Source organism: Stegostoma tigrinum, chromosome 2 (assembly GCF_030684315.1).
Source record: "Stegostoma tigrinum isolate sSteTig4 chromosome 2, sSteTig4.hap1, whole genome shotgun sequence".
Taxonomy (NCBI): Eukaryota; Metazoa; Chordata; class Chondrichthyes; order Orectolobiformes; family Stegostomatidae; genus Stegostoma; species Stegostoma tigrinum.
The window spans coordinates 94215610-94243483 of record NC_081355.1 but is presented as its reverse complement, the minus strand read 5'-3'; the positions used below and the strand labels follow the sequence as shown (position 1 = coordinate 94243483).

General features: G+C 40.3%; 1 protein-coding gene across 10 annotated transcripts in view; it reads left to right on the top strand.

Moving 5' to 3' along the window:
• cobl (cordon-bleu WH2 repeat protein) overlaps positions 1 to 27874 on the top strand; it is a 308135-nt gene that overhangs the window by 194960 nt on the left and 85301 nt on the right. For 8 of the 10 annotated variants that reach the window (XM_048552683.1, XM_048552656.1, XM_048552647.1 and 5 more), the window contains 2 exons: positions 11491 to 11602; positions 15252 to 15467. In XM_048552683.1, coding sequence (XP_048408640.1) covers positions 11491 to 11602; positions 15252 to 15467 — 328 coding nt within the window. The remainder of the gene's footprint in view (positions 1 to 11490; positions 11603 to 15251; positions 15468 to 27874) is intronic. The other 2 variants (XM_048552709.1, XM_048552701.1) reach the window with 1 other exon arrangement.

Genomic DNA, 27874 nt, shown 5'->3' with positions numbered 1-27874 from the left:
GAAAATATAAAAATTAATTTTACAAGATGTACTTGAAAACATGAACATAAATAATTGAGACATTCCAGTTGAACTGCTCAATGGATGTTGTGGTATTAACGGTTGGTAGGGGAATTACTTCAGATAAGATTGTTAAGAATTGAATTTCCCATAAAGGAAGCAGTAAGCCATAACAAATGACTTCCACGACTATTGTTTTGATACACAAGAGTGCAAATGAAAGATGTATTATTTTGTTAGATTTTGGCTTCCTACGTCTTTGGCAAGCAAATAGCTGCTCACAAAACAAAAATCGCTTGTTTTTTCAAGTCTAGACTACGAACCAATTTTTGTAATCTTGTTAGAACTTACAAAGAGTGTTCCTCTAATTGATCTAACAGACAACTGAGCAAAACCACTGAACTCTGTCCAACATGACTGAAACTCCGTTCTTTTAGAATGAAAAGGTTTGGAAAAAGCATTTGCTTTTTAAAAAAATTTGTCTATTTTGTCCAAGATTGAAATACTATCAAGACTGCTGTGGATGGCACTGAAACATTGACTGGCTTAGGGTGCACTTACAGTGAGGCAAACTAAGTGTGATTTTGTTTTACCCTTTATCAGATAGACTCTCATTGAGATACTTCTTCTAGTACTTTGGTCAAGAACGGATGAAATGCAAGGTCAGCAGGAACGTGCAGACCAAAGACTTGGATGTTTAATCATCTGGTTAGGAAGTAGGTACCTTACCATCTGCTGATACTGGCCATCTGCATGAAAACAACTTGTTAAATTTGTTTTGAATGACATCATGCTCTTTCACTTTGACAATGAACCATAGTGGAGTTTTTTAATGATATTTTTCAAAGCCTATCTGAGTTCTCAGTAATGTGACCTCTTTGTGGGTGGCCCAGTCTAATTTTGATTGAAGGATTGATTAACTTTCTTCTTTGGGAACAAAATGCTTATTGTGTGGTGTCGTGCTGTACCAACTTTGGTTTGATCTGTCAAAGGTTATTACATTGTAGACAAAAATGAAATATTTTCAGTCAGAATCTTGATGCTGTTATTAAAATAGTTTCTTTTTTCCCAATTGTTCATGGGATGTGAGCATTGCTGGCAAGGCCAGTATTTGTTGTCCATACATAATTCCTTCAGAAAATGTTGGTAAACTGTTTTCTTGAATCATTGCAGTCCAATTTGTGTAGGGACATGTAGGTACATTTGCGAAATTGTAAAGGGATGGCAAAGTATTTCCAAATTAGAGTGGTATTTACTTTTGAGGGAACCTTGCAGTTGGTGGTGCTCCGATTGGTCTGCTGCCATTGCCTTTCTAGCTGGTAAATGTCCTGGTTTTGGAAGGTGTTATCATGGAAGTTTGATGGGCTGTTGCAGCTTATCTTCTGAATAATACATACCCTTGCAATAGCATGTCTGTGATAGTGGGAGTGAGTGTTTAAGGTTGTGAATGAAGAGTCCCTGATCTGGGCTGCTTTGTTCTGCATGAGCTTCTTGATTGTTGCGATGTACACTCAATCAGGTAATTAAAGAATATTCCATCACACTCTTGACTTAAAATATGTGACGCTGGACAAGCTTTGGAGAGTATGTGGTGTGTCCCTTGCCTCAGAATTCTTAGCCTCTTTCTGAAACCTGCTGTTATCACCAGAGTATTTCTATGGTTACACCAGTTATGTTTCTGGTCAGTGCTGAACCCCACCAATGTGACAGTCAGATAATTCAGTGATGATAATGCTGTTGAATATCAGGGGGAGGTATTATGATTATGTCTTGCAGAAGATGGTCATTGTCTGGCACTTTTCTGGAGTATTACTTACCACTCATCAATCCAGGTCTGAAGGTTGTTGAGGCTTTGCTGCCCATCGGTGAATGACTACATCAGTACCTCAGAATCCTGAATGGTTCTGAATGTTATGTGACCATCAGCAAACATCATAACATCTGGCCTTATGATAGAGGACAAATCATTGAGGAAGCAGTTGAGAATGTTTAGCCTGTAAGCGTGACCCTCGTTGGTTCCAGAACAATGTTGTGAGACCGAGATAATTAGTCTGCAACAACTACAACCATTTTCCTTGGTACTTAATCTGACTCCAATCAGTGGAGAGCATTCATCCTAATTCAATTATGTTTGGGCTCCTCTATAAACATAGAAAACAATTCAATATAAAGTTGAAGACAATAATTAAGTAGCCTCTTAGAACACATTCAAGGTGGCAGGACAGGTGATGTGTCACATTTGCAACGTGTGGGAGTTCACTTAATTGGCCTAGATCAAACACATCTGCAGTAAGTGTTTGAAGTTTGAGCAGCTTTATCTCAGATGTCATGAGCTGGAAGCTGAACTAATGATAAAGTGACACATCAGGGAGGAGAAAGCTACCTGAATTCTTTGCAGCAAGATATAGTTATTTTCTTACTGTTAGATTGTCTGATATGGTCAGTATTTAGGGGCAAAAGAGTGTGACTGTGAGTGAGACAGGTAAGGAGAGGTGTATGGCAGGAACGCAGAACTTAATTCTTTGCAATTATCCAACAGGTTTCAGGTGCTTTCAGCATGTCTAGCTGAGATTGAGGGCTGTGGGTGAATAAGCTAACTGACCATGGCACTATGGTCAGAAGGTCATTCAAGAAGTGGGGTGTAAAAAGGACCATAATGGCAGGAGGGGGCAGTTAAGTAAAGGGAATTCACATTGATCCCTGCAACAAAGGCCATGAGTCCAGACAACTGTTTTCCCTGTTCAGTGCTCAGGTTCATACATCTCTTCAGGGCTGGCGTGGTTGGGGAGTATCCATTTAGGTACTAACTACATGCACAAGACGAAGCCTAAAGACTGTATCTGTTTGTTTTTCTGTATTTCTGAACTTGGACAGAACAGGAAAAAGACTGTTTTAAAAACAAAGTATTGTAGGAAGGGTTATTGGACTTTTTAGATGCAAGCCACCCACACATATCTTAAATGCTATTGACAGTACTGTTTGTTGAGACAGTGGTGGGAAGTTACAGCAGATGAATGGGAATCAGGGAATGTGGACAACGTGAAATTCAGCTGGTATCAAGTAGCTGAATGGTCTGTTGAGTGGTGACCAATTATTGAACAAAGACCTTCTGCCAGCCAGCAGTTATATGATTGGATCCCATGTAGCTCAACAGCTTGTAGATGTGAATGGTACAGCCAGAAACCTTTGGATCTCTGGAAAGGGATGCCATTTTCTTTGCAATACAAAATGCCTAAAGCCTGAAGAAAGCCATCTTATTTTCCCCCATCATTTGCTTTAAGCTGTAGCTTTTAACCAAGAAGTCATAGTCTTCATAAGTTGTGAACTAGTGGCTTTGTGCCTCATGCAAGCAAGTGTTAGAACCTGGAGAAGAGAGATTGAGGAGCAACAAGTCCTGTCAAGCTAAAAAGATCATCTCAGTGAACCCTATGGACAAAAACCATAGAACTGCCATTCTAGTTTCTCTGCACCCATAACAACATTTTGTTTTTATCTGCCTGTGATTGTCTTGAAAGTTTGAGGGGCAAGTGTTATAACACTTCCAAGTGTTAGAGTTTAACAAGTAGAGTTATATGTCAGCAGTTAATAAACGTTCTAGAATGTATCTATTAGTTATAATTTGCTAGGTACAAAAAGCTGGTCCATCCATTCTTTCTGTTAACCTGGTCGAAAAGGATAGGTGAATTGAGGAATTCTATGTAATTTTGATCCAATCTTTAACTTTTGTGATAATACCAGGAACTGTTGGTTTTAATGTCCATGCACGACAGCCGTGGAAGAGGTTCTGTGTAGTCACTATGAGGAGCGAGGGGCTAAATTAAGAATCAGAATCTCAAACGTTATAATCTCTGCATTATTAACTGAGTCGTGTGCAAATTGGTGTTGGGCAAATCAGATTTGATGGATGAATTTGTGGCTCAAAAACTGGAATGGGAGAAATGAATTCCAGTTCATGGGCATTGGCACCAGTATTGGGTAAAATGGGATCCATACAGATAGGGTGGCCTCTACCTGAACTGTGCTAACACCGGTGTTCTTGCCAGCTACATGGTAGGGAAACTGTAAATTCCAGGGACCTAATCAGATAGATCTGAGAACTCTGAGGAAAGCTAGCAAGGAATTTGCTGGGCCCTTTGCTGAGATATTTGTATCGTTGACAGCCATGGCTGAGGTACCGGAAGTCTGGAAGGTGGCTATTGCAGTGCCACTGTTTAAGAAAGGTTGTATGGAAATGCCAGGGAGCTATAGATTGGTAAACTTGATGTCAATGGTGACTAAGTTGTTGGAGGGGATTCTGAGGGAACGGATTTACATGCATTTGGAAAGGTAAGGACTGATTACGAATAGTCAACATGGCATTCTGTATGGAATATCATGTCTCAGTAACTTGGTTGAGTTTTTTGAGGAGGTGACTAAGAAGATTGATGAAGGCAGAATTGTAGCTATCTATATGCACTTCAACAAGGTGTTTGACAAGGTTCTGCATTATAGACTGGTTAATTAGGTTAAAATACATGGACTCCGCAGGGAGCTAGCCGGCTGGACGCAAAATTAACTTGAAGATAGGAGACAGAGGGCGGTGGTAGAGGGCTGTCTTTCAAACTGGAGGCCTGTCACCAGAGGTGTGTTGCAAGGATCAGTGCTGGGTCCACTGTTTTTGTATTTATATAAAGATTTGGATGTGAACAAAGGAGGTATGGTTAATAAGTTTAAAGGTGACACCAAAAATGGTGGTGTAGTGGATAGTCAAGAAGGTTATCTCAAACAGGATCTTGATCAGATGGACCAATGGACCAAGGGTAGAGGTGGAGTTTAACTTAGATAAATGTGAGGTGTTGCATTTTGGTGAACTAAACCAGGGCAGGACTGATATGGTTAATGATAAGGCCTTAAAAGTGTTGCCAAACAGAGAGACCGGGGGTGCAGGTGCATAGTTCCTTGAAAGTGGAGTCACAGACAGACAATGTGGTGAAGAAGGTGTTTTGCACGTTTGCCTTCATTGGTCAGAGCACTGAGTATAGGAGTTGGGATGACATGTTGTGGCTTTACAGGACATGGCTGAAGCCCCTTTTGGAGTACTGTGTATAATTTGGTCTTACTGCATTAGGCAAGATGCTGTGAAAGTTGAAGGGTTTCAGGAAAGATTTTACAAGGACGCTGCTGGGATTGGAGGGTTTGAAATACAGTGAGAGATTGAACAGGCTGGGGCTTTTTGTACTGGAGCATCAGAAGCTGAGGGGTGACCTTGTAGATGATTATAAAATCATGAGGGGGAATAGGCTGAATAACCAAGATCATTTTTCCGGGGTGGTGTAGAGTCCAAAACTAGAGGTGGGAGGGGAAAGATTTAAAACGTACATGAGGGACAACGTTTTCATTCAGAGGATAGTGCAGACATGGAACAAGCTGCCAGAGGAGGCAGGTACAATTACAACATTTAAAAGGCATTTGAATGAGTATATGACCAGAAAGGTTTTAGAAGGTTATGGGCTAAATACTGGCAAATAGGATCCGAACAGTTTAGGATATCTGGTTGGCGCAGTCGAGTTGAAGCGAAGCGTCTGTTTCTTTGTTGGGTGATTTTATAACTTTATGACTATAATTCTGTTGAACAAAACAGTGAAGGACAAAATTAGTCTACTTTTAGAGAGGCCATATTTGACCACGGATAGTCAGCAAGGCTTTGCCAGAGAGGGTCATGCATGATAAAGCTGGTGGAGTTTTTCGAGGAGGTGACCAAGTGTTTGGATGAGTATGAGGCAGTTGTTGTAGCTCACATGGATTTCAGCAAGGCCTTTGATAAAGTTCCAGGAGGGAAACTGATAAAAGACGGTAAAACCTTATGGTACCCAGGGTAACTTGGTAATTTGGCAAGTTAAATCTAAAATTGGCTTAGTGACATGTCAGAGGGTGGTGGTAGAAACTGGTTTGTGAGACTGGAGGCTGATGTCCAGTGGCATTCCACAAGGATCACTGCTGGGTACCTTATTGTTTGTGATATTCATAAATTATTTAGTGAAAATGTGAAGCGGATAATAGGTAACTTTGTAGATGACGCAAAGATTGACCAGGTGGTTGACAGTGAGGAGAGAGGTCTTACATTCCAGGAGAATATAAACAGATTTGTTAAATGGGTAGATGAAATTTAATCTTGATGAATGTGAGGTGATACACTTTTGAAGAAGGAAAAGAACAAGGGTGTACTCAAAGAATGGACCATGGGGTGCGAATCCACAGATCTCTGAGGGTGACAAGGCAGGTTAATAGGCTAGTTAAGAAGGCATATTGGATGCTTTCCTTTATTACTTGTAGCATAGAATATAAGAGGAGGGAAGTCAGTTGGAGCTGTACAAGACTTTATTTAGGCCACAGCTGGAGCACTGTGTGCAGATCTGATCACCACATTATAGGAAGGATGTGATTGCTTTGGAGGAAGTGCACAGGAAATTCACCAGGATGTTGCCTAGGATGGAGCATTTCAGTTACAAAGAGAGGCTGGACAAACTCAGGTTGTTTTGTTTTGAGCATAGAAAGTTGATGCGGGACCTCATAGAGGTATATATCATGAGGGGCACAGACCCAGTGTAAATGGAAAGCAGTTGTTTCTCTTAGTTGAAGGGTCATTTTTAACAAGGTGCATAATTTAAAAGCAAAAGGCAAGGGGTTTAGAGGGATTTTGAGGCAAAACATTTTACCCAGAGAATGGCGGGCTTATGGAATGCACTGCCTGGGAGGGTGTTTGAGGTAGGAAACCTGACAACTTTTCAAAAAGGTTACAGAGATAGTAGGAACTGCCGATGCTGGAGAATCTGAGCTAACACGGTGTGAAGCTGGATGAACACAGTGAGCCAAGCAGCATCAGAGGAAGGGTCCCAACCCAAAACGTCAAGCTTTCCTGCTCCTCTGATGTTGCTTGACCTGCTGTGTTCATACAGCTTCACACCGTGTTAACTTTTAAAAAGGTCTTGGATTTGAAGTATCATAACATTCAAGGCTATGACTGTAGTGTGGGAAAGTGGGATCATCGTCTCTTAATTAGGGAAGAAGAAAGGATTTTAAACTGAATCATAGGAACAAGAGATAAAAAATGGGAAAATCTGGCAAATCAGACTAAAGTCAAAGCCAAAAAGAAAGTTGCCAAAATAAGAAATAATAAATGGACCATGATTGGAAGGAATAAAGAGTATGAGTTTCAACCAGCAGAAAAGATTAGTATTTACATGGAGAATAAAAGGATAACATTAAGGCTCTATATCTAAATGCACGGATACATAATCTAAATATGCATCTAACTGCATAATCTAAATGCATAACACAAAACACATGGACTGAGAGTGCAAATAAAAATAAATTAGCCAGCCCTGGTATCCATTACAGAGACATGGCTGCAAGATGAAATGGATTTGAACATGAATCTTGAGGTATACAGGACAGTTAGGAATAATCACAGGAGATTTTATTCTCCATATTGATTGGAGAAGTCAGATGGGCATAGGTAGCCTAGACGAGGAGTCTGTTGTTTTGAAAATGATTTCTCAAAATAGCATGTTCTGGAGCTGACCGGAGAGCAGGCTATATGAGAACTGGTATTGTGCAATGAGATAGGATTGATGAAACAAACTTGTACGGAAGGCATCCTGAATAGCAACAGCCATAACATTGACATTAACATTCAGTTTATATTAATGAGGAGTGAGTCTGAGACTATTTTATAATTTTAATAAGGGTAATTGTGAAGGCATGAAAGCAGAGTTGGCTAAAATAAATTGCCAAATTACATTAAAGAATAGGTCAATATAGATGCAGTGGCAGATATTTAAGGAAATATTTCAGAATATACAGAACAGATTTATTTCAATGAGTAAGAACATTTCCAGGGTACGGACCCACCAACTGTGGACAATAAGAAACGTCAAAGTTTGTATCAAATGAAAAAGAGTACATATTTGTGTAAAAATAAGTGCAGGTCAAAAGATTGGTGGAATATAAAAAGCTGTAAACTGTTAATAAAAAGTAAAAGGTTTCTATAAAGATTTAAAGAAGAGAAGAGTTGTGGGCTAACAAGTGTCCAGATCCTGTTGGACTTCATCCTAGAGTTTTAAAGAAAGGTGGTGGTGAGATTCTTGATGCATCGGTTTTAATTTACTAAAACTCCCTTGATTCAGTATGATTTCATTTGATTAGAAAATTGTGAATCTAACTGCTGAATTAAAAAAAGAGAGCGAGACAGAAAACAGGCACTTACAGGCCAGACACCTTTAAGACACCTTAGCGTCTAACATGGAGAAAATATAAGAAGCTATTATTAAAGAAGTTATAGAAAGACCCTTGGAAAATTCAGGGTAAATCAGGCAGACCCAACTTGTTTTTGCGAATGGAAAGGTTTGACCAGTATATCGGTCTTCTCTGAGGGAATAATGCAAAAGGAAAACCGGTGGATGTACTGTACTTAGATTTCAAGAATACGTTTGATAAGTTCCCACATGAAAGGTTTTTTTCACTTTATTCATTTACGGGATGAGGGCTTTGCTTTTAGGCAGCATTTATTGCCCATCCCTAATTGCCCTGAGGACAGTTGAAAGTCAACCACATTGCTGTGGGTCTGGAGTCACAGGTAGGCCAGACCACGTAAGGATGGCAGTTTCCTTCCCCACAGGACACTAGTGAACCAGATGCATTTTTCCAACAATCAGCAACAGATTATCATTAGATCCTTAATTCCAGATATTTATTGAATTCAAATTCCACCATCTGCTGTGGCAGGATTCAAACCCAGAACGTTATCTTGGTCTCTGGATTAACAGTCCAGCGATAATACCACTGGGCTATTGCTGCCCCAACATGATATAGCAAGAAGCATATGACATGGATAGAAGTAGAAAAAAGACATAAGTGTGTTTTTACGGGTTAGAAAGAGATTATAAATGCTGTTCTATGCAGGTTAGTGCTGGGGCATCAACATACGTAAATGATTAGATGAAAGGGTGGAAAAACTAATTGCCAAAGTTGCTATGACTTAAAAATAGATAGGGAAGTATGTTGTGAAGAGGGCATGAATTTCCAAAAGCAGATGCAGAGGGGTCTAGAAGCTGTCTTGCATGAATCACAAATGGTTATTATGAGGTACAGCAAGTAATTAGCAAAAGGTAATAGAATACTGCTGTATATCACAATGCAAAAGTACAGATTTTATGCTTTAATTATACTGGTAGCTTTCCTGTAATGTGATAATTCCATCCTTGTGTGACCTTGCGCTGTAGAAAATCACACTATAGAAAATCACCATAGAAAATTGTGTTATAGGGAAATTGCTATCGAAAATTGCTACACTTATCCAGCAGAAAGTTCATGTTATCCAAACAGCATCCATTATCCATCAATCACATTACAGCCAATTTGCATTAACGAAGCATGCATTACAGCAGAACTACCTGTACATAGCACTGGTGAGACTGCACCTGGCATTCTGTACACTGCATTGGTCAAATTAATAAAGGAAGCATTTAAATGCTTTGGATGTCATTCAGAGGTTTACTAGACTTATAGTGGGTGGGTTGCTTTCTGAGGTAAGATTAGACAAGTTAGGCTTTTATTCATTGGTGTTTAAAAGAAACATGGAAACAGCAAATTGGAGCTGGAATAGGCCGTTTGGCCCTTAGAACAGCTTTGCCTTTCAATTGATCATAGCTGATCATCCAACTCAGTACCCCATTCCCACTTTCTTCTCATATTATTTGATCCCCTTTAGTCCTAAGAATTATATCTGACTGCTCCTTGAAAATACTCACTGTTTTGACCACGACCATTTTCTGTGGCAGAGAATTCCATAAACACACCATTCCCTCGGTGAAGAAATTCCTCCTCATCTCATTCCTAAATGGCCTACTGTCTATCTTCAGTCAGTGATCTTTGTTTCTGGACTTCCTGCTTATCAGGAATATTCTTTCTGTGTTTAACCTATTTAGACCTATTAGAACTTTATAGGTTTCTATGAGATCACACCACATTCTTCTTAAACTCCAGTGAGTATAGTCCCAACTGATGTAATCTCTCTTCATATGTCAGTCCTGCCATCACAGAGTAAGGGGCAACTTGATTGAAACATATAAAGTCCTGAAAAGTCTTGACAGGGTAGATGTAAAGAGGTAGTGTTCCCTTTTATGGGAGAATCTAAAACTTGCGACTATTTAAAAATCATGATCACACGTTTATAACTGAAATGAGGCAAATTATATTCTCTCATAACTCTCTTTGGAACTTATGCTCTGAAAAGGTGGTGGAAGCAGACTCCTTTAAATATTTTTAAGACAGAAGTAGATTGTTGTCAAAAATGGTGTTAAAAATTAATCAAGGAAGGCAGGATTGCACATTTGAGTTTATAATTTGATAAACCATAACCTAATTGAATGGCAAAGTAGGCTTGAAGGGCTGAATGGCATACTCCTATTTCTGATTCAAATGTTCCTAAATGCTGCCTTGTTGTAAACTCACTTCTTTTGTTTATATTGGACCAAGACAGCCCACCTGCTGCAGGCTCATTGTGCATTAGGTCTCAAACAGCTTAGTAAATTATGATTTGGATGAGTTGTCCCGAATGTTTTTCTTAATTCCTTCTTGGGATGTAGATGTCACTAGCTAGGCTAGCGTTTAATTAACTAGGACAAGATGATTTTAAGCTGCCTTTTTAATTGCCACAGTCCTTGCCATCCTATTCCACTGACCTGCCACCCTAACACACATACCCAAGAATGGTGATGGGGAACCTAGGACATTGGCTGTAAGGTATATCTTGGTAAGTATAATTGTGCCAGGTTAGTGCTTGACTAGGGAGGGAGCCAGTTCTCAATTTTGGCACAAATCCCCAAACATTGGCTGATCAACTTGTAGGGTGTGGTTTTATTAATTATAGCATTTCTGTCAAGCCAAGTGGTTCATCCTGTTTTGTTCATATTCAACTTTTCTGTAGCAGTTTGATGAAACTGACTGGCTTGCTAGGCCATTTCAGAAGGTAGTTAAGAATCAACTATATTATAGCAGGCCTGAATTCAAATGACCAAGTCAGGATGGTAGTTTTCTGGATGACCTTTTTCCAACAAGCTGTAGTCATCAATTTTGCAAACGATTTTCTAATTCCAGATTTTCTAATTGATTGAATTTAACTTCTGTCAGCTACCAAAGTGTGAATTATACTGTTGTCAGTGGAGTGTTACTCGGGGCCATAGGATTACTAGTTGTTTAAGACTACTGCTATGCTACCCATTTCCATTCCGTTATAGTTTTATTCTATGGCTTTTCAGGCGTACAAAAATAATTTATAACCGCTGGATAAGATTTGTGAATCTTAAATGTACAGCATGTTCTGTTTTGATAAACAATTTCACTGCTTTTATTTACTAAGTTGAGAAGTGGAGTAAATTTGCATATATGAATTTCAAACAGGCTGAAACACATGTAAGCATATTTAATGCTATATTTTTCTTTTACGTGTAGCCTGGTGCTGAATCTCAAAATTCGACGCAAAAGAAACGACGTGCTCCAGCTCCACCATCTCGTATCCCAAATAAATTAGATGGAACAGAATTTGAAAGGAGCAATACCTTTGGTAAGTGGCAGTGATGCCTTCATTCAGTCTGGACTTCTAACTTTTTTTTCTGAAGTGCATAGCTTAGCTCTAGTCTCTGGGACAGTAAGAGAAAGATAATAGGTTGATGATACAGAATTTATAGCATATATGATCTAAAAAGGAAATTGGTGAGTTTGTTTTAATTTCTGGAAGAACCAAGACCTTTAAATTAGTTAATGAAATGACAATCTTTGTGACTCAGCTGTGCATTTCTCTACCTTTAGCTAATACATCAACTGTTAACATGAATAGTAAGCCGGTTATTTTGCAGTGTCTTGAGTTTTGGAATGTGGTTTGCAAAAACTGCACAATTGAGAGGGGGTGGTATTAAGTCACTGACATGGGAAATAGTGGCATTGTGGTATTGTTACTGGGTTATAAATTCAAAACTGCAGGATAATGTTCTGGGAACGTAGAGTTTGAATGCCACCATGGTAGATGCTCAAATTTGAATTACATTTTAAAAATCTGAAATTAAAATGCTAGCCTAAAAAGGAGCATCCAACCATTGTTGAGTATCTGAAACACCAACTTGGGAAAGGAAATCAGCTGTTCTTACGTGGTTTGGCCTACACATTAGTCTGCACCCACAGCACTCTGAAATGGCCTACAGGTCACTCAGTTGCATCAAAAGCTGCTAAAAATTCTAAAACAAGAAAGGAAATATCCTGACCACTTGATATCGACCATTTGATGCTGAGTGAGACCATCTGGCATTGACCCAGGGAATGGAAATGACCACAGCAAACTTCATATTGTCTCTGCAAAGTTCTCCTTCCCAACATCTGGGGCTTGTGCTAAAATTCTAAGATCTGTCCTGTGGATTAGTGAAGCAACTATTTGAAGTTGTCTTTAAAGTGTGATTCTGAGATTTTGTCCTACATATAACTATCAACATCCTTGGAATGTCATGTCCCACCAACAAATCAACTCACCAGAGGTAGTGGTACAATGATATACAGTCAGGAAGGATTTGGCTTTGGAATATTTACATTGACCCTAGATCCCATGAATCTCCTGGCATCAGATCCAAAGTGGAGAAGAAAACTTCATCCTGATTATTTCCTACCATCCTGGTGCCTCCACCATCCTACCTCATTCAGTCCTGAATGGTGGTGGACAATTGCGCAGTCAACAGGATGAGCTAGCTCCAGAAATATCATCATTCCTCAAAGTTGGGGAAACCCTGCACACAAGCATTTGCATATATCTTCATCCAGAAGTGCTGAGTGGATGATCCATCTTGGTCTACTCTTGGCTCCCAGCATTACAGTTATCAAGAAATGGCTGGGGGTACTGGTTAGTGTCGAAACCCAAACATTTTGCCACTGGTAGTCCAGAACTAACCACATCCTTAGCCAAACTTTTTCAGTACAATCTGTAAGACTGGCATGTATCTGACAATGTGGAAAATTGCCCAGGCTTGTTTGTTCACAGAAATGGAACAAATGCATTCTAGCAAGTTAAAACCTAATAAGTCGAATACGATCATCAGCAAAATGATGGAAGGAGTTGTCAACAATGCCATCAGGCAGCACTTAGTCAGCAATAACCTGCTCAGTGACACGCAGTTTGGGTTCTGTCAGCTATTCAGCTCCTGACCTCATTACAGCCTTTGTCCAAACACAACCAAAAGATCTGAACTTCAGAGGTGAGATGAGACATCAAAGCAGATTTGACTGAATATGGGAACCCTAACTCGTTGTTTCTTGAATGAAGAGGTATTGGGGCCGATAATTCAATTCGCCATACCTATCACAAAAGAAGATGGTTTTGCTTAAAGGAGGTTAGTCATCGCTGTAGGTCAGGACATCTCTGGAGGAGTTCTTCAAGGTCCTAGGTCCAGTAATACCCAGCTGCTTCACCAACGAGCTTCTTTCCATCCTAAGGTCAGAAGTGGAGATTTTCATTAATATTTGCACAATGTTCAGCAACATTCATGACTCCTAGACACGAAAGGAACATCCAGGCTTAGACTGGTAAATGCCAAATAAAATTTGCACCACATGAGATATCTTGCAAGACCTGGACAACATTGAGTCTTGAATGATATCACCATCACTGAATATCCAATATCAAGATCCTGGAGGTTAACCTTGACAAGAAACTGTCTTGGACCAGCCATATAAATACTGTCTACAGGACCAGGTAAAAGGTTGGGAATTCTGCGATGAACAGTTAATTCCTGACTGGAATAACTACCATAGCTTCTCCAACAGCGCCTTCCCCGTGGCCACTTTATACCTAGAAAGACTCAGGCAGCAGATGGATGGAATCACCACTACCTGCAGATTTACCGTCCAAGTCACACAAGACCCTGATTTGGAAGTACGTTGCTGTTCCTTTACTTTCACTGAGTCTGGAACATGCTCCTTAACAGAAGCAATAACATGTATAAGCTGCTTGTGTGGCAAATACACTGTATGTGAATGCAACCAAATCACAGTGTTCCAAGGTACATGGAGCCAGTCCTCAGTTCAGATTGGATGGAGTAAGAGAATGGAGTTCTATGTGTGAGGGAGTGTCAGCCCTGATGGTTATACGCCTTGAGTAGTGTGGCTTTGTGCCAGTGTGCCATTGCATTTGCAAGGCAATATAAGTTGCCAACACTTGTCCAGGTGCACACAAAATCTTTAAAGATGGTATAGGCTTGAGGGATGCTGGTCTTGCAGAAGATATCTGGTGAATTGCATGTTGTTTTGGAAACAGTGAGTGGACAATGGGCCTAGGACCTGGCAAGGGGTCGGGTTAGAGTAGGTAGTTAATGAGGCATATTTGGAGAGATGAAACTTGAAATCTCACTCAGTCTTGTGGAGAGAAACCTTTGGTAAAACTCAACAAAACTGACACTTAGCCAAAAAAAGATTCTACCGAATGTTAAGATTTCAGATGCTGCAGAGATGCCTAAGTGAGTTTATAGGATTAAGTGTAAAGGCAGGAAAAGAGCAAAGATGAGGAAAGAACAACAGAGGATGTCTTTGATAAGGGAAGGCAGGAAGGGTAAGTTGACAGACAGGATGATGGTGCTAGCCAAATGAAATCCTAACAGAGCAAGCAAGGCAATAACATAGAATGGTTCTATAAGTTCTGAAATGGAAAAAACACAGAATCATTATTGATGTGCAATGTAAAAAAGTGAAGGTGGAATTTATGATCTGAAATTATTGATGTTGAGTCCAAAAGGTTGTGGAGAATCCAATGCAAAGTTGTGTTTTTCTTTATGCTTATTGTGAGATTAACCGGAGCAGTGAAAGTTGCTTCCAGCAAAGGGGTCAAAGAGGGGCACACTATGCAATTCATCATGAAAACATACTGAAATAGGGGACTGAAGACAAGCCTGTAGCTAGACGCGTCTTTCCGGTTCCTTTTCAATCAATAGCAAAATGAATGATAGACTGGATTTTTCATGAAACAATAAGTCATGGAATAATTCGTTTATAACATAGCTGCAATGAAATCATCTATATTTTTGCCAACAGTCAATGTTGCTGAGAGCTTCAGATGTACGATATTTTTAATTATTGCTAGCTTCTTTTCATCTGTTTGTGTTAAAATATTGTATCAGATAACATGGCTTTCAGTTATATACCCCAGACATACTTATTACCCTACTTGATCCCCTATCTAGGTATTACTGGACATCAGGTGCCACTTAAGCCTCCAAGAAGTACATCGCCAGTGTCAGGCAAAGCACGTAGTCCACCCCAGTTAACGATTCCTCCTCCCCCACCATACCCACCTTCAGCAGACATTGAGATTGCCAACCAGCCAGGAATGTCACCACAGTATGATTTGACTAACATGGTGCCTGAAATTACTGAACACGGTGAATCGATGCCTGAATGTAGGTCCACTGAAAAGTATATTCTGTCTTCTGTGGTCTTAACAATGAAATCATATGTTCACGTTGAGTATTTGTCTGATTTTCATCAGCCATTTTTAAACTTACTTCAACAAATTTGGAACTTGTGTTTTTCATATCACCTACAGTTTGGTTGTTCGTTCATTTGATAAAACTTTATGAAGAATTATAAAGAACATTATAAAATATTATAATGTGTAGTGATGCAGACTTGATTAAGGAGCTTTAGGTGAAGGAACTGTTAAGGGGGAGTGACCATCATATGATAGAATGTACCCTGCAGTTTGAAAGGAAGAAGCTGGAATCAGATGTAATGGTACTACAATTATGTCAGGGTAACTACAAAGACATGAGGAAGGGGCTGCCAGAATTTATTGGAAGGGGATCCTTGCAGGGAAGACAGTGGAAAAGCAAATGGAAGGATTTTCTGGGGATAATTTGGGAGGCAAGGAAGAAAATCATCCCAAGGAAGAAGAAACATACTAAGGAGTGGAAGAGGCAACTGTGGCTGACAAGGGAAGTCAGGGACAGCGTAAAAGCAAGAGAAAAGCCTACAATGTGCTGAAGGTTAGTGGGAAGCCTGAGGATTGTGAAACCTTTAAAAACCAGAAGAGGATAACTAAAAAGTCAATGATGGGGGAGAAGATGAAATATGAAAGTAAACAATCAGATAATATAAAAAAAGCAAGTTTTTTAAAGACATCTTAAAGATAGTGTGGCAAAAGAGAGGCAAGAGTGGATATTAGATTGCTTGAAAATGAGGCTGGAGAAGAAGTAATGGGGACAAGTAAACAGCAGAGGAACTGAACAGGTACTTTGCATCAGTTTCCACAGTGAAAGACATCAGCAGCACACCAGAACTTCAAGAGAGCCAGGGGCAGAGGTGAATGTAGAGGTCACCACGAAGGAGAAGGTGGTGGGAAAGCTGAAAGGTCTGAAGATGATTAACTCACCTGGACCAGATGGACTAACCCTAGGGTTCTGAAGGAGACAGTGAAGGAGATTGTAGATGCATTGGTGGTGATGCTTCAGGAATCACCTCGGTCATTGATAAGATTTTAGAGTCCATTATGAAGGATGAAATTGTTGAGTACTTGGAATGGTAAAATAGGGCTGACTCAGTGTGGTTTCATCAAGGAGAGGTCATGCCAGACAAATCTGTTAGAATTCTTTCAGGAGGTAATGAGCAAGTTAGGGAAAGGACATGATTTACAGTGATTTCAAGAAGGACTTGACAAGATGCCACACAGGAGGCTGCTAAATGAGATGAGTGCATGATATTAAGAACAAGATACTGGTGTGGATAGAGGATTGGCTGACTGGCACAAGGCAGAGAGTAGCGATAAAGGGATCTTTCACAGGATTGCAGACAGTGAAAAGTGGAATTCTGCAGGGGTCCACGTTGGGACCACAGTTATTCACATTATACATTTATGATATGGACAAAGGGACTGAGGGCATTGTTGCATAGTTTGCAGATGACACAAAAATAGTTGGAGGGACAGGTAGTGTTGAGGAAGTGGGGAAGCTGCAGAAGAACTTGAACAGGCTAGAAGAGTGGGCAAAGAACGAGCAGATGGAATAGAATGTGGGAAAGTGTGAAGTTAGGCACTTTGATCGGAAGAACAGAGGCAGGAAATATTTTAGAAGTGGGGCAAGGCTTTGGAAATCTGAAACACAAGGGGACGCAGGAGCCTTGCATTCAAGATTCTTTTAAGGTTAGCATGTAGGTTCAGTTGGCAGTCATGAAGGCAAATTCAATGTTAGCATAAATTTCAAGAGGACTGTAAAACAAGAGCAGAAATCTACTGCTGAGCCTGTATAAGGCTCTGGTCAGACCGTACTTAGAACATCATGAGCAGTTTTTGGCCCCTATCGAAGGAAAAATGTGTTGGTCTTGTAGGGGGTCCAGAGGAGGTTTACAAGAATCTCAGGGATGCAGGGCTTGTCATTTAAAGAGTGGTTGAAGACTCCAGGTCTAAGATGTAAAGGAGTTTGGGAGGATGAAGGGGATCTGATTGAAACTTACAAAATATTGAGAGGCCTGGCTAGAGTGGACATGGAGATGTTTCCACTAGTAGGAGAATCCATAACCTTAAGGCACAGTATCAGAGTGAAGGGACGACCCTTTGGAACTGAGATGAGAAGGAATTTCTTCAGCAAGAGGATAGTGAATCTGTGGAATTTATTGCCGCCAACGGCTGTGGAGCCAAGCCATTGAATGTGTTTGAGATAGAAATAGATAGATTCTTCATTGCTAAGGGAACCAAGTGTTTTGCTATGAGGGTAAGAGAATGAGGTTGAGAAGCCCTGATCAAATGGCAGACCAGATTCGAGGGGCCAAATCGCCTTCTTCTGTTCCAATATCTTATGATCTTATAGTCTAAATACTATAAGTATTTTCTAAACCCTGTTTGCCAAACTATTTTAGCTGGTAAATATTACGTGATTCATACATCAGATTAGCTTGTTTTAAGGGATTAAAGAAGGCAAAGGGTTACTTGCATTGATCATGTTATGAATTTGACCATTGTGTTTTCTTCACTAAAGTCTGAGCTGACGCCAACCTTGACTGGGGAGATGAAAGTCTCTTTTCTGAATCTCAAAGACATCAAAAATAACATAAGTCTGGGTTGGCTCTGTTCCCTCTACTGCAAAGCAGTAGTTCATTATGCAACATAACACTGAAAAGGGACTACAGGACAGTAATTGCAATTTTCCATTTGCACTGTAATATAGGAACTTGGGTACGCAGTTATTCAATTTGGCTCTTACAGAGTGATCTGCCATTCATTGAGATAATGACTGTCTTATGACCTAACTCCATGTATACAGTTTTCTCATATTCTTTGCTTAACAAAGATCTATTAATCTTAATTTTAAAATTAACACCTGATTTAGCATCCATTGTCATTTGCAGAAGGGAGTTTCAAACTTCTATCACTTTTTGAGTGTAGAAGTGTATTCTTAATTTACATCTTCATATTCCTCTAATTTTCAGGTAATATCTGCAAGACCTAGACTCCTTAATCAACAGATTTTTTTTTCTGTATTCATCTATTCCTCTATCTAATCTCCTTAAATCCCTCAATTCCTAAATTCCTAAATTCAAAGAATTACAACCCTTGTGTACGTAATCTTTTGAATAAGTTAAACCTTGGAGTTGAGGTATGGTTCTGGTAAGTCTATGTTGTCTTGACTCCAAGTTCTGTATTTCCTTCCAAAGATGTGGTGCTCACAGTACTCCTGACGTGGTCTGATTAGTGCTTTATGCAATTGAAGATTGATGTCTACCCATTTTTATTCTGAAGAAGATATCAAGGCCCACATTCCATTGGCTTTTTATTATTTTTGACCTATTCAAGACATTTTACTAGTTTGTGTAGCCACCTGTGTTTGGGCCTTCACAGTCTCTAGTTTTTCACCACATGTAAAATAACTGGTTCCGTCCTGCTAAGTCCACAGTTGGTGACCTTACACAAATTTGAAATGCATTTGCCATAGTTACATATTTTCACATAAACTATCCTTTTTTAGTGATTTTTGTCTCCATCTATACTGTTTAAAATGCCTTCCATATTGGTGGCGTCAGTATTAGATTAGGCTCTGAAAATGTTAATGCTGATGAGTGTGTAAACTCCACCCAATTTGATGATCTTAAGTGCAGAATAGATGTAGCTCTCAGAGGAGATCAACCCAACATTAGGTCTCCTCAGAGTCGTAATAGCAATATTGAGCATACTAATGTAATTTGTATTTGATACAGTAAATTACATATTATTTAAGACATAAGGCTGTTCTCCTTAGAATATGATGTGCTTTTCCTCTATTACATTTGACAGAGAAGGCCTTGTCAGTCCCAACTTAAAAGGAGGATAGTGGCATTAAATTCACCTTATGGTCATTAGGGATACAACTAGCACATACAATATCATGACCATGGGCAAGAATTCATGACATATCACGGTGCCAGTGAGAGACATTGTTTCATCTTACAACATACAGCAAATTTGGAAAAAAAAAACTTAATCCATTATTTAAGTTATTAATTATTGCATCAAATAGTTGAGGCCCAATACAATTCCTAGTAGGTCATCAAGGGCAGCTTTAATGAATGAAAGGGGGGTCTTGCCATCCCACCCAACAGCCAGCAAAATCCCTTTGCCCTGTGATTTTGGGGAAGGCTTATCATTTTAACTGCTAATCATTGACAGTTGTCTTCGGAAGAATCAAGAACAACATTGACAGAATCTTCCAATCAGAGGCCAGATATTCAGCAGTTCCAATGGGAATGCAGTGACTGCTGTCAGTATAACACCTTCCCAAAGTCTAGAATCTCTATGGCCAAAAGAACAGTTGAGTAAAAGATGGGATTGCAGAAAGAAGCTGTGATGGAAGGATGCTGGTAGCAAGGGAGGGGGTGGCTGTCAGTTAGCTGCCATTTCCTGGTGCCTACTGGCTCATTCAAACACGATATGCTTGACAATGAAGACACCTCACCCCAACCCCCGCTCCACTCCCAATCCTGCCTTGCATGCTGAATTCTCCATTGGCTGTTTGACCCCATACCAGCAGCAGTGTGATCAAGTCCTAAAATGGGCATTAGTTAGTGAATTAAGTGCTGCAATTCATGGAGGGGCAGCAAGGCCGCTCATGAGCCTTCCCACTTTGATTTAATCATGGCAGTGGCAACTGCGAACTTCCCACTCAATTAAATTCCCTTCACTGCAAAACTTGTCAACGGGGAGGGCATTCGTCACTTAGTGGTCACATCCTACCAAATAGTGTATCTGCACTTTTTCCCTATTCTCTGTCTCAATTTTCTAACCAACTCAATAAGTTACCACCATCTTCTTAAATTTCAACTTTACTTAAACGTCTTTTATGAGGGACTTCAAATACCTCTGCAAGTCCATGCAAATAGCATTTTTAGATATTCTGTAGTATATTATTTCATTCACTTCTTCAAACACATAAATCAACTTGTAGACATGAACTACCCTTTACAAGTCTGTACTGACCAGCTGAAAATTTTCAAGATGATATATTCCATTATCCTTAATTATCGACTTTCATTATTTCCTAACAACAGATGAATGATAAACTGGGCTAGAATTCCTTGATTTTCCTCTCTCACCTTTCTTAAGTGGTAGAGTGAAATGTGGAACTTCGTAATAGTCATCTTTAACGTGTCTTCTGACTTCCATTAAAATCCTGAGATAGAAATCATCTGATTCAAGGTATTTGTAACTCCTGAGGGTGATTATTTTCTTCGTTTGTTGTTCTGATTGTGACTTTTTAACCCACATAATGTTAGTTTCCTTAGGATGTCTGGTATGCAGATCTTTTCCTTAACTGTGAATACTGATGCAAAGTAATGATTTAACATGTGAGCCATTTCCTTCCTTTCATTGAGAACATCATTAATATCTATTTGTAGCAGGCCCACATTTTACTGGACTATCATTCTGTTTTCACTCATATTGATTTTTTATGTGTTGTTTGATTTCTCTTGCAGTTTCTATTTTTGAATGCCCTTTTTGAAGCTGTTAACTGTTTTGTTATGCTCCTCTTTTCTTTATGTATTTTCCATTTTCCCTGAGTTGTGCTATGTTTCATCTTTTTGAATACTTTTCCTTTTAGATTTGTGTCTTTTCAGTTGTAAGTAGACTTTTTGTGCAAGTTCCACTTACACATTAATTTCTTTTCAGAATGTTTCCTGGCACCCACTGATATTCTGCCATTTTACACATTAACAGATATGCTTAGATTACTGCAGATAATCTTTATTGCATTGAAGCTATCCTTAGCGAAATCTAAAATATAAATCCCTGTTTCTAGTTTTCCCTTTTGAACATCAGGTTCAACTCAATTATATAATGATCACTAATGAGTAGATGTTCGTGCATTGTAGGCTATTAATTAAAACTAGCTTATTCTTTATAGAATCAAATATGGCATTTCTGTTTGTCAGATCGAGGACATATTGTTGCAAAAATTGATCCTGGACACAAGAAATTCACCACCATTATGACGTGTGCTGGTCTGCTTATTCTAATCTCTAAGAAAACCATTCAGCCTTTGCTACATACTTGTCTAATATCTGTATTCATACAAGGCGCCACCTGTCTGCTGTCATGGCTTCTGTACATAATGCTCAATACAGTATTAAGTCCCTTCCTATTTCAAAATTCTGCCTGACTTTACTACCTTCTTCTTCTTACCTAATAGTAGTATGATTTCTTAATCACTAAGGCTTTCTCCCTTATGCCAATTTCCCTATGTTTGCTGTTGATCTTACCAACCTGGTATGTTTAATTCCCAGTCCTAACTACCTTGCAATTATGCCTTAGGAATGGCTGCTATTCTGTACTCTTCAAGTTGAATTTTCTTGTTCAGTTCATTCAGTTTATTTCTTATACTCCGTATATTTCCAGTAATAATGTTATTTTGACCACATGTATGCCATGTATGTTTGGACTGAGGCACTCCATGTCTAAATGCAACAAGTCCTGGAAAAGATCGAGGCTTGAGCTGATGAGTAGCAAGTAACATTCATGTCACACAAATGCCAGGCAATGACCATCTCCAACAAGAGTCAATCTGACTATCTTTCCTTGACATTCAGTGATGAATGTCTCACTGGAGGTTACAGTTACCCAGAAACTGAACTGGATGAGCCATATGAATACTGTGGCTGAACAAGCATGTCACAAACTAGGGGTTTGTATTCTCTGACGTGCTGTAGTAGCCACTGTATTTACACAGCTGCTAAATTTCAATATCTGGCCAATTGTAATGATGATATTCCCATTAAATGTTGTTTGGAGCTGTTTAGCTACTGGTTAGCTTGAAACTAATCAGCCAGTCTGAATGCTGTCCAAGTTTTATTTCATTTGGACCTTAACTGCTACAGTAGCTGATGAACTGTGATCAATACTGAGCAGAGTAAGATGGGAAGATCTAAACAGAGTATGCCATCCAGCCCTTTGAGTCTACTGTGCCATTTAATACAGTCCTGGCTGTTAAAGCACTTCAATGCTTTACATTAGTCCTATTTCTATAACTCTTTATGTCTTGGTACTTAGAAATCTGTCAATCTCTGCTTTAAACATACTCAAATCAGAACTTCCAGTCTTCTGGGAGAGAGAATTCCAAACAACAATGTGCAATCATCAGTGACTATTCTCACTTATGGCAAAATAATGGAAGGGTGTATTTGATAAAATAGCTGAAGACTGTTAGTCTTACAAAACTACCTCATAAATTTCCTGGGTTGAAACGATTGGCCTTCAACAACCACAGTCATCTTCCTTTGTCCGAGATATACTTATGACCAGGAGAGAGTTTTCTCCCAAGTCACTTCAATTTTTCCAGGGCTTCTTGATGTCACACTCTGTCAACTGCTGCCTTGATTTAAAGGGCAGTCACTCTGACCTCATATCAAATTTCCTTCATTGCAGCATGCTCTACTATTACGACCATAACTTGCACTCCTGCTTCTCTTGCTTCAAATTGGCATTGTCCACATTCTGGCTCTTACCGGACTTTATCCTCCAGTAGAAAATACATTGTAGATGCTGGATAAAATAAGATTGGTTTCTGCAAAACTTCATTGTCAGTCTGACCTGGGTTACCGACATCTGCACAGTGTTGGTCACACTGACCCCCATTCTGTTTCTGATCCATTCCAAGAGGTGTCACCAAAGTCTGGAGCCAGATCCGACTTATTCCTTTTGTTATCAAAGTGGTTTCAATTCACACTGCATCAGTGATAATGGGAACTGCAGATGCTGGAGAATCCAAGGTAATAAAGTGTGAAGCTGGATGAATACAGCAGGCTAAGCAACATCTCAGGAGCACTCCTGAGATGCTGCTTGGCCTGCTGTGTTCATCCAGCTTCACACTTTATTATCTTCAATTCACACTGCTGTTTTGAGATGAAGATTAATTTAATTGGACCGGTCTCACTTCTGAAGAATTCACATATACAGCAGTCCTGATACAACTTGATTTACCACATCTTAAATGTATTATAAATAATGTAGAATACCACTTTTTCATTTGCCTTATTTATTTTCTGCACATTAACTTGCACTAAGGACTAAAATACTGGACAAAACCTGACTAAAACTTTACAGAAAACATCAGTATTAGGATCAAAAAGCAACAATTCCTTCTCCCTTGGCATCCAATGTCACCAAATTCTGAACTCTTGCACTCTGATATGATGCTATATTTCTTTAAATACTTGGCTGTCAGTTGATAACTGTTTATACATGGTTTTGAGGCACACCTATGATACCATAGCACCCACTCACCTTCCTCCATTCATTAATACAGCTTTTATTCAGAACATCATAGCACATCAACATCTAACTGCCAGGCAGTTAGGCAGTTTCTGTCAGCTAATTTCAGTTTGTTTCACAATTTTAAATTTCTCATTGGAATTCAAAGGTTAAAGTAAATTTCAGGTTGTGAACTATTTACCAAAGAATCTCCACTCTCACTAATTTCACAACGCTCGCCTTCTGTTTACTCCTGACTGAGCAGGTGTCTCCATTTGAAGTAGTTTGCTGCATTTTTCACAGTCAGTACTATCTTGAGAGCAAAGAACAAGTAGGAGGAACAGGTGAGGATAAAGCTGGTAAATCCTCCTTCCAGCCAAGTTGTCTATGAGCAGTCATTCAATGCAGTACCAGATCCTCATTGTTTAACCGATCCACACTGAAATAACGCCACAGAAGCCATTATCCCGTCACCAAAGATAATGGGAACTGCAGATGCTGGAGAATTCCAAGATAACAAACTGTGAGGCTGGATGAACACAGCAGGCCAAGCAGCATCTCAGGAGCACAAAAGCTGACGTTTCGGGCCTAGACCCTTCATCAGAGAGGGGGATGGGGAGAGGGAACTGGAATAAATAGGGAGAGAGGGGGAGGCGGACCGAAGATGGAGAGTAAAGAAGATAGGTGGAGAGAGTATAGGTGGGGAGGTAGGGAGGGGATAGGTCAGTCCAGGGAAGACGGACAGGTCAAGGAGGTGGGATGAGGTTAGTAGGTGGCTGGGGGTGCGGCTTGGGGTGGGAGGAAGGGATGGGTGAGAGGAAGAACCAAGTCACCAAGTCACCCTTTATTTCCATTTATATAGTACTTGACACTGATCTGGCTTCATCAGAGCCAGTTCTCGGACTGAACAGTTCCTCCGACACTCCTGTTTATACCTGTCAGCTAGCATTCCCTGAGTGGACTAGGTCAACAGCCCCAATTAGGGAACTTGTATTCTATGAGGTTGACCTCATTACAATCACTACGTCCTTCCCCCTCTAAGTCTGGCGATGCAGGACTGTTCTTTTTCCTGCAGCCTCTCTGTTTTCATACCAGATCTGGTTCCTCCAGCTCAGCCTCAGATACAGGCAGTATATCTTGGACCATAGCCCGCCTCTTGAGCCCAGAGCATCTTGGAAGAAATTCATCCTTTTCTTCAGGCATTAGTCGTGCCATGGCTATGACATCCACCATATCCATCTCATACTGAAGGTTTCTTCAATGCTAGGTGGAGGTGGAGGTCATGGTTTCTGACAACCTTTCCGGCTATTCTAAAGCTCTTGCCCAGATTGTGAGCCTGCAGCTCTCATGTGGATCACGTGCTTATTCTGGACTGCCCTGCCTACCTGAACTTAGTATGTCACATGACCTGATATTGTGTTGACCATGCCTTTTAACCATACAGGACCATTTCCGTGGTTTTGGCACCAAACTTCATCCCCTGAAGTAAACTGCCTCTCCTGCTGAGAGGAGTCGTGTATTCAACATTTGCATTCCTGATGCTGTTTCACCACTGCGCTCCCCCCCCCCCAAAAAAAGGTCTGGGAAGATCAGATTTAACCAGGTGCAAATTCTTCTCCCCATTAGGAACTCTACTGGAGCTATCCCTGTAGTTGCATGAGGGGTAGTCTGATAATTAAATAGGAATTAAATAGGAAGTTTGTAATCTAGTGAGGCCAAATGCTGTATCTTTAAGCCTCCCTTCAAAATTTGAACCGCTCTTTCAGCCACACCATTGGATGATGGATGGTAAGGAGTTGTCCTTATATGCCAAATGCCATTTAAGAAATACTGAAATTACTTGCTGATAAACGATGGCCCATTGTCTGTGACCAACACTCCCAGGAGTCCTTGTCTTGCAAAAGATGCTCGTCGTTGTCTCTATGTTTGACAAATGAACTCTGTGCATGTCCAACCACTTTGAGTGGGTGTCCAGAGTGACTAAGGACATTGGCCCTGTGAAAGGGCTAGCATAGTCAGCGTGTAACCAAGTCCAGTGTTTATCCAGCTATTCCCACGAATGTGAGGGAGCTGCTGGTGATAATTTTTCAGCTTGTTAGCTCTTAGGCATTGTCTCACCAATGCGGCTATGTCTGCATCCAGTCCTGGCCACCAGACATCATGTCTTGCCAACATCTTCCTTTAGGAAATCTCTGAATGACCCTGGTGGCGTTCTGCCAGTATCTGGCAGCGATCTTGGCTTGGGACAATAACTCTTGCTCTCTATTTTAAAATGCTGTCCTCTACAGTGATCAGGTCTTCCTGAGTCCAGAAAGGTTTCAATTTGGGTTGCGACAGCCCTTTTGTTTCTCCATCACCACCAGCTGTTTTATTTTTGTCAGGACCAAATTTTTTTTGTGTCCACAGTCTGATACTGTCAGCGGTGACCAGAAGGATGCCCAGAAGGTTTAAAACCAGAAACAACTATTCCCAGTGGTTGCCCAACCGGTTGGGCATTCCTCTGTAACAAGCCATCTGTGAGCCAACACTACCCCAATACAATATGGGGAGGAATCATATGTCAGCATCTGATCTCGCTTGGGATCACATCATACGTTAGCTGCTCCTTCACTTCCCCAAACGCTATATCTTGGCTACGAGAGTATTTCCAAGGCTGACTCTTTTTCAACAGCAGATGTAAGTGTGTCAAGATGGAGGCCTAGTTTTCCATAATAATTCACCAATTCAAGGAAAGATTGAACCAGGGTATAGATGTGGGACCTGGGGCATCTTTGATCACCCTCACCAAAGGGTGTAAATCGGTGTTGTCAACTCTGTAGCCAACATAGGTCACTTGGAATGCCTGGCACGCGCATTTTTTTCCCTTCGAAGGCATATGTCTGACTTGGAGAAATGTCTAAGGACTGTGTCCAAGTCCTCTAAGTGCTGTTTATTGGTCTTCCCTGTTGTTAGCACGTCATCCAGATAAATGGTGATCTTGGGTAGACCTCATAATTATCCTCATCTGCTGAAAAATCACACAGGCTGATGATACCCCAAATGGCAGTCTTGTATGTTGGGACAAACACTAACAGGTGTTAATTGTCACATACTTCTGCAGCATACTCGTCTACCTGCAATTGCAGGTACACATGGTTCATGTCCAGCTTTGTGAAGGATAGCCTCAAGCCGCCCCCACTGCCACCCCGCCCCTCAGCCAGTTTTGTGTATCAGCTGTTTGTGTGTGGGATTGGCCATTTATCCAGCTGCGAGAGGTGGTTTTCCGTTTGTTTAAAATCCCCACATAGGTGAACCAAGCTGTCACGCTTCTCAGTTGGCCTGACCAGCACTGCCCCTTTCACAAATTGTACTGGTTTGATGATTCCTTTATTTTCCAGCCTCCTGATTTCTGCCTCTGCTTTTGCATATAAGGCAAATGGCACTGGACAGGCTCTGCTGAATTGTGGAATTGCTTCCTTGTTAACATGTAAGGTAGCTTTTCCTTCTTTGATAGTCTCTTGACCTTCCTGAAAATCTTCCAGGTATTTAATCAGGACTTCAGTCAGGCAACCATTTCCTAATCAACAAATGTTGACCCAATCCAGGTGAATCTTTCTCAATCAATTTTGTCCCATCAGGTTTGGGCCCGAGCCTCTTACTACAACCACTGGGAACTGAACCAGCTGCTTCTCATAATGGACCAAAACCAAAGTTGTCCCCTTAATCTGTAAAGGTTCCCCAGTATAGGTTCTCGGTCTAGTTGATGTCTCGTACAAACTGAAGAGTTGGAATCCAGAGCAAATTTTGTTAAAGTCTGGTTCTGGTTCTGCAATCACTGATATAGTCACACTGGTATCAATCTCCATTGTAACCTGACGGCTATTTAATCAGATGTTTATTTTGATTAGTTCTGATTCGGATGTTGCTAAGCATTTTAACTGTTCCAAGCCAGATATGAGTGAGCTTTCCAGGGTGTGTGCACTTGCTTTGATACCGGCGTATGAGTTCTCTTACTGAATTTAGACCCATTGGGACTGTTTTAATGTCATGAGTCCACATACCAGCTGCAATGACAATGGCTTGCTGGCACAGATCTTGAAGAAAATATTAACCTTTGGTCGA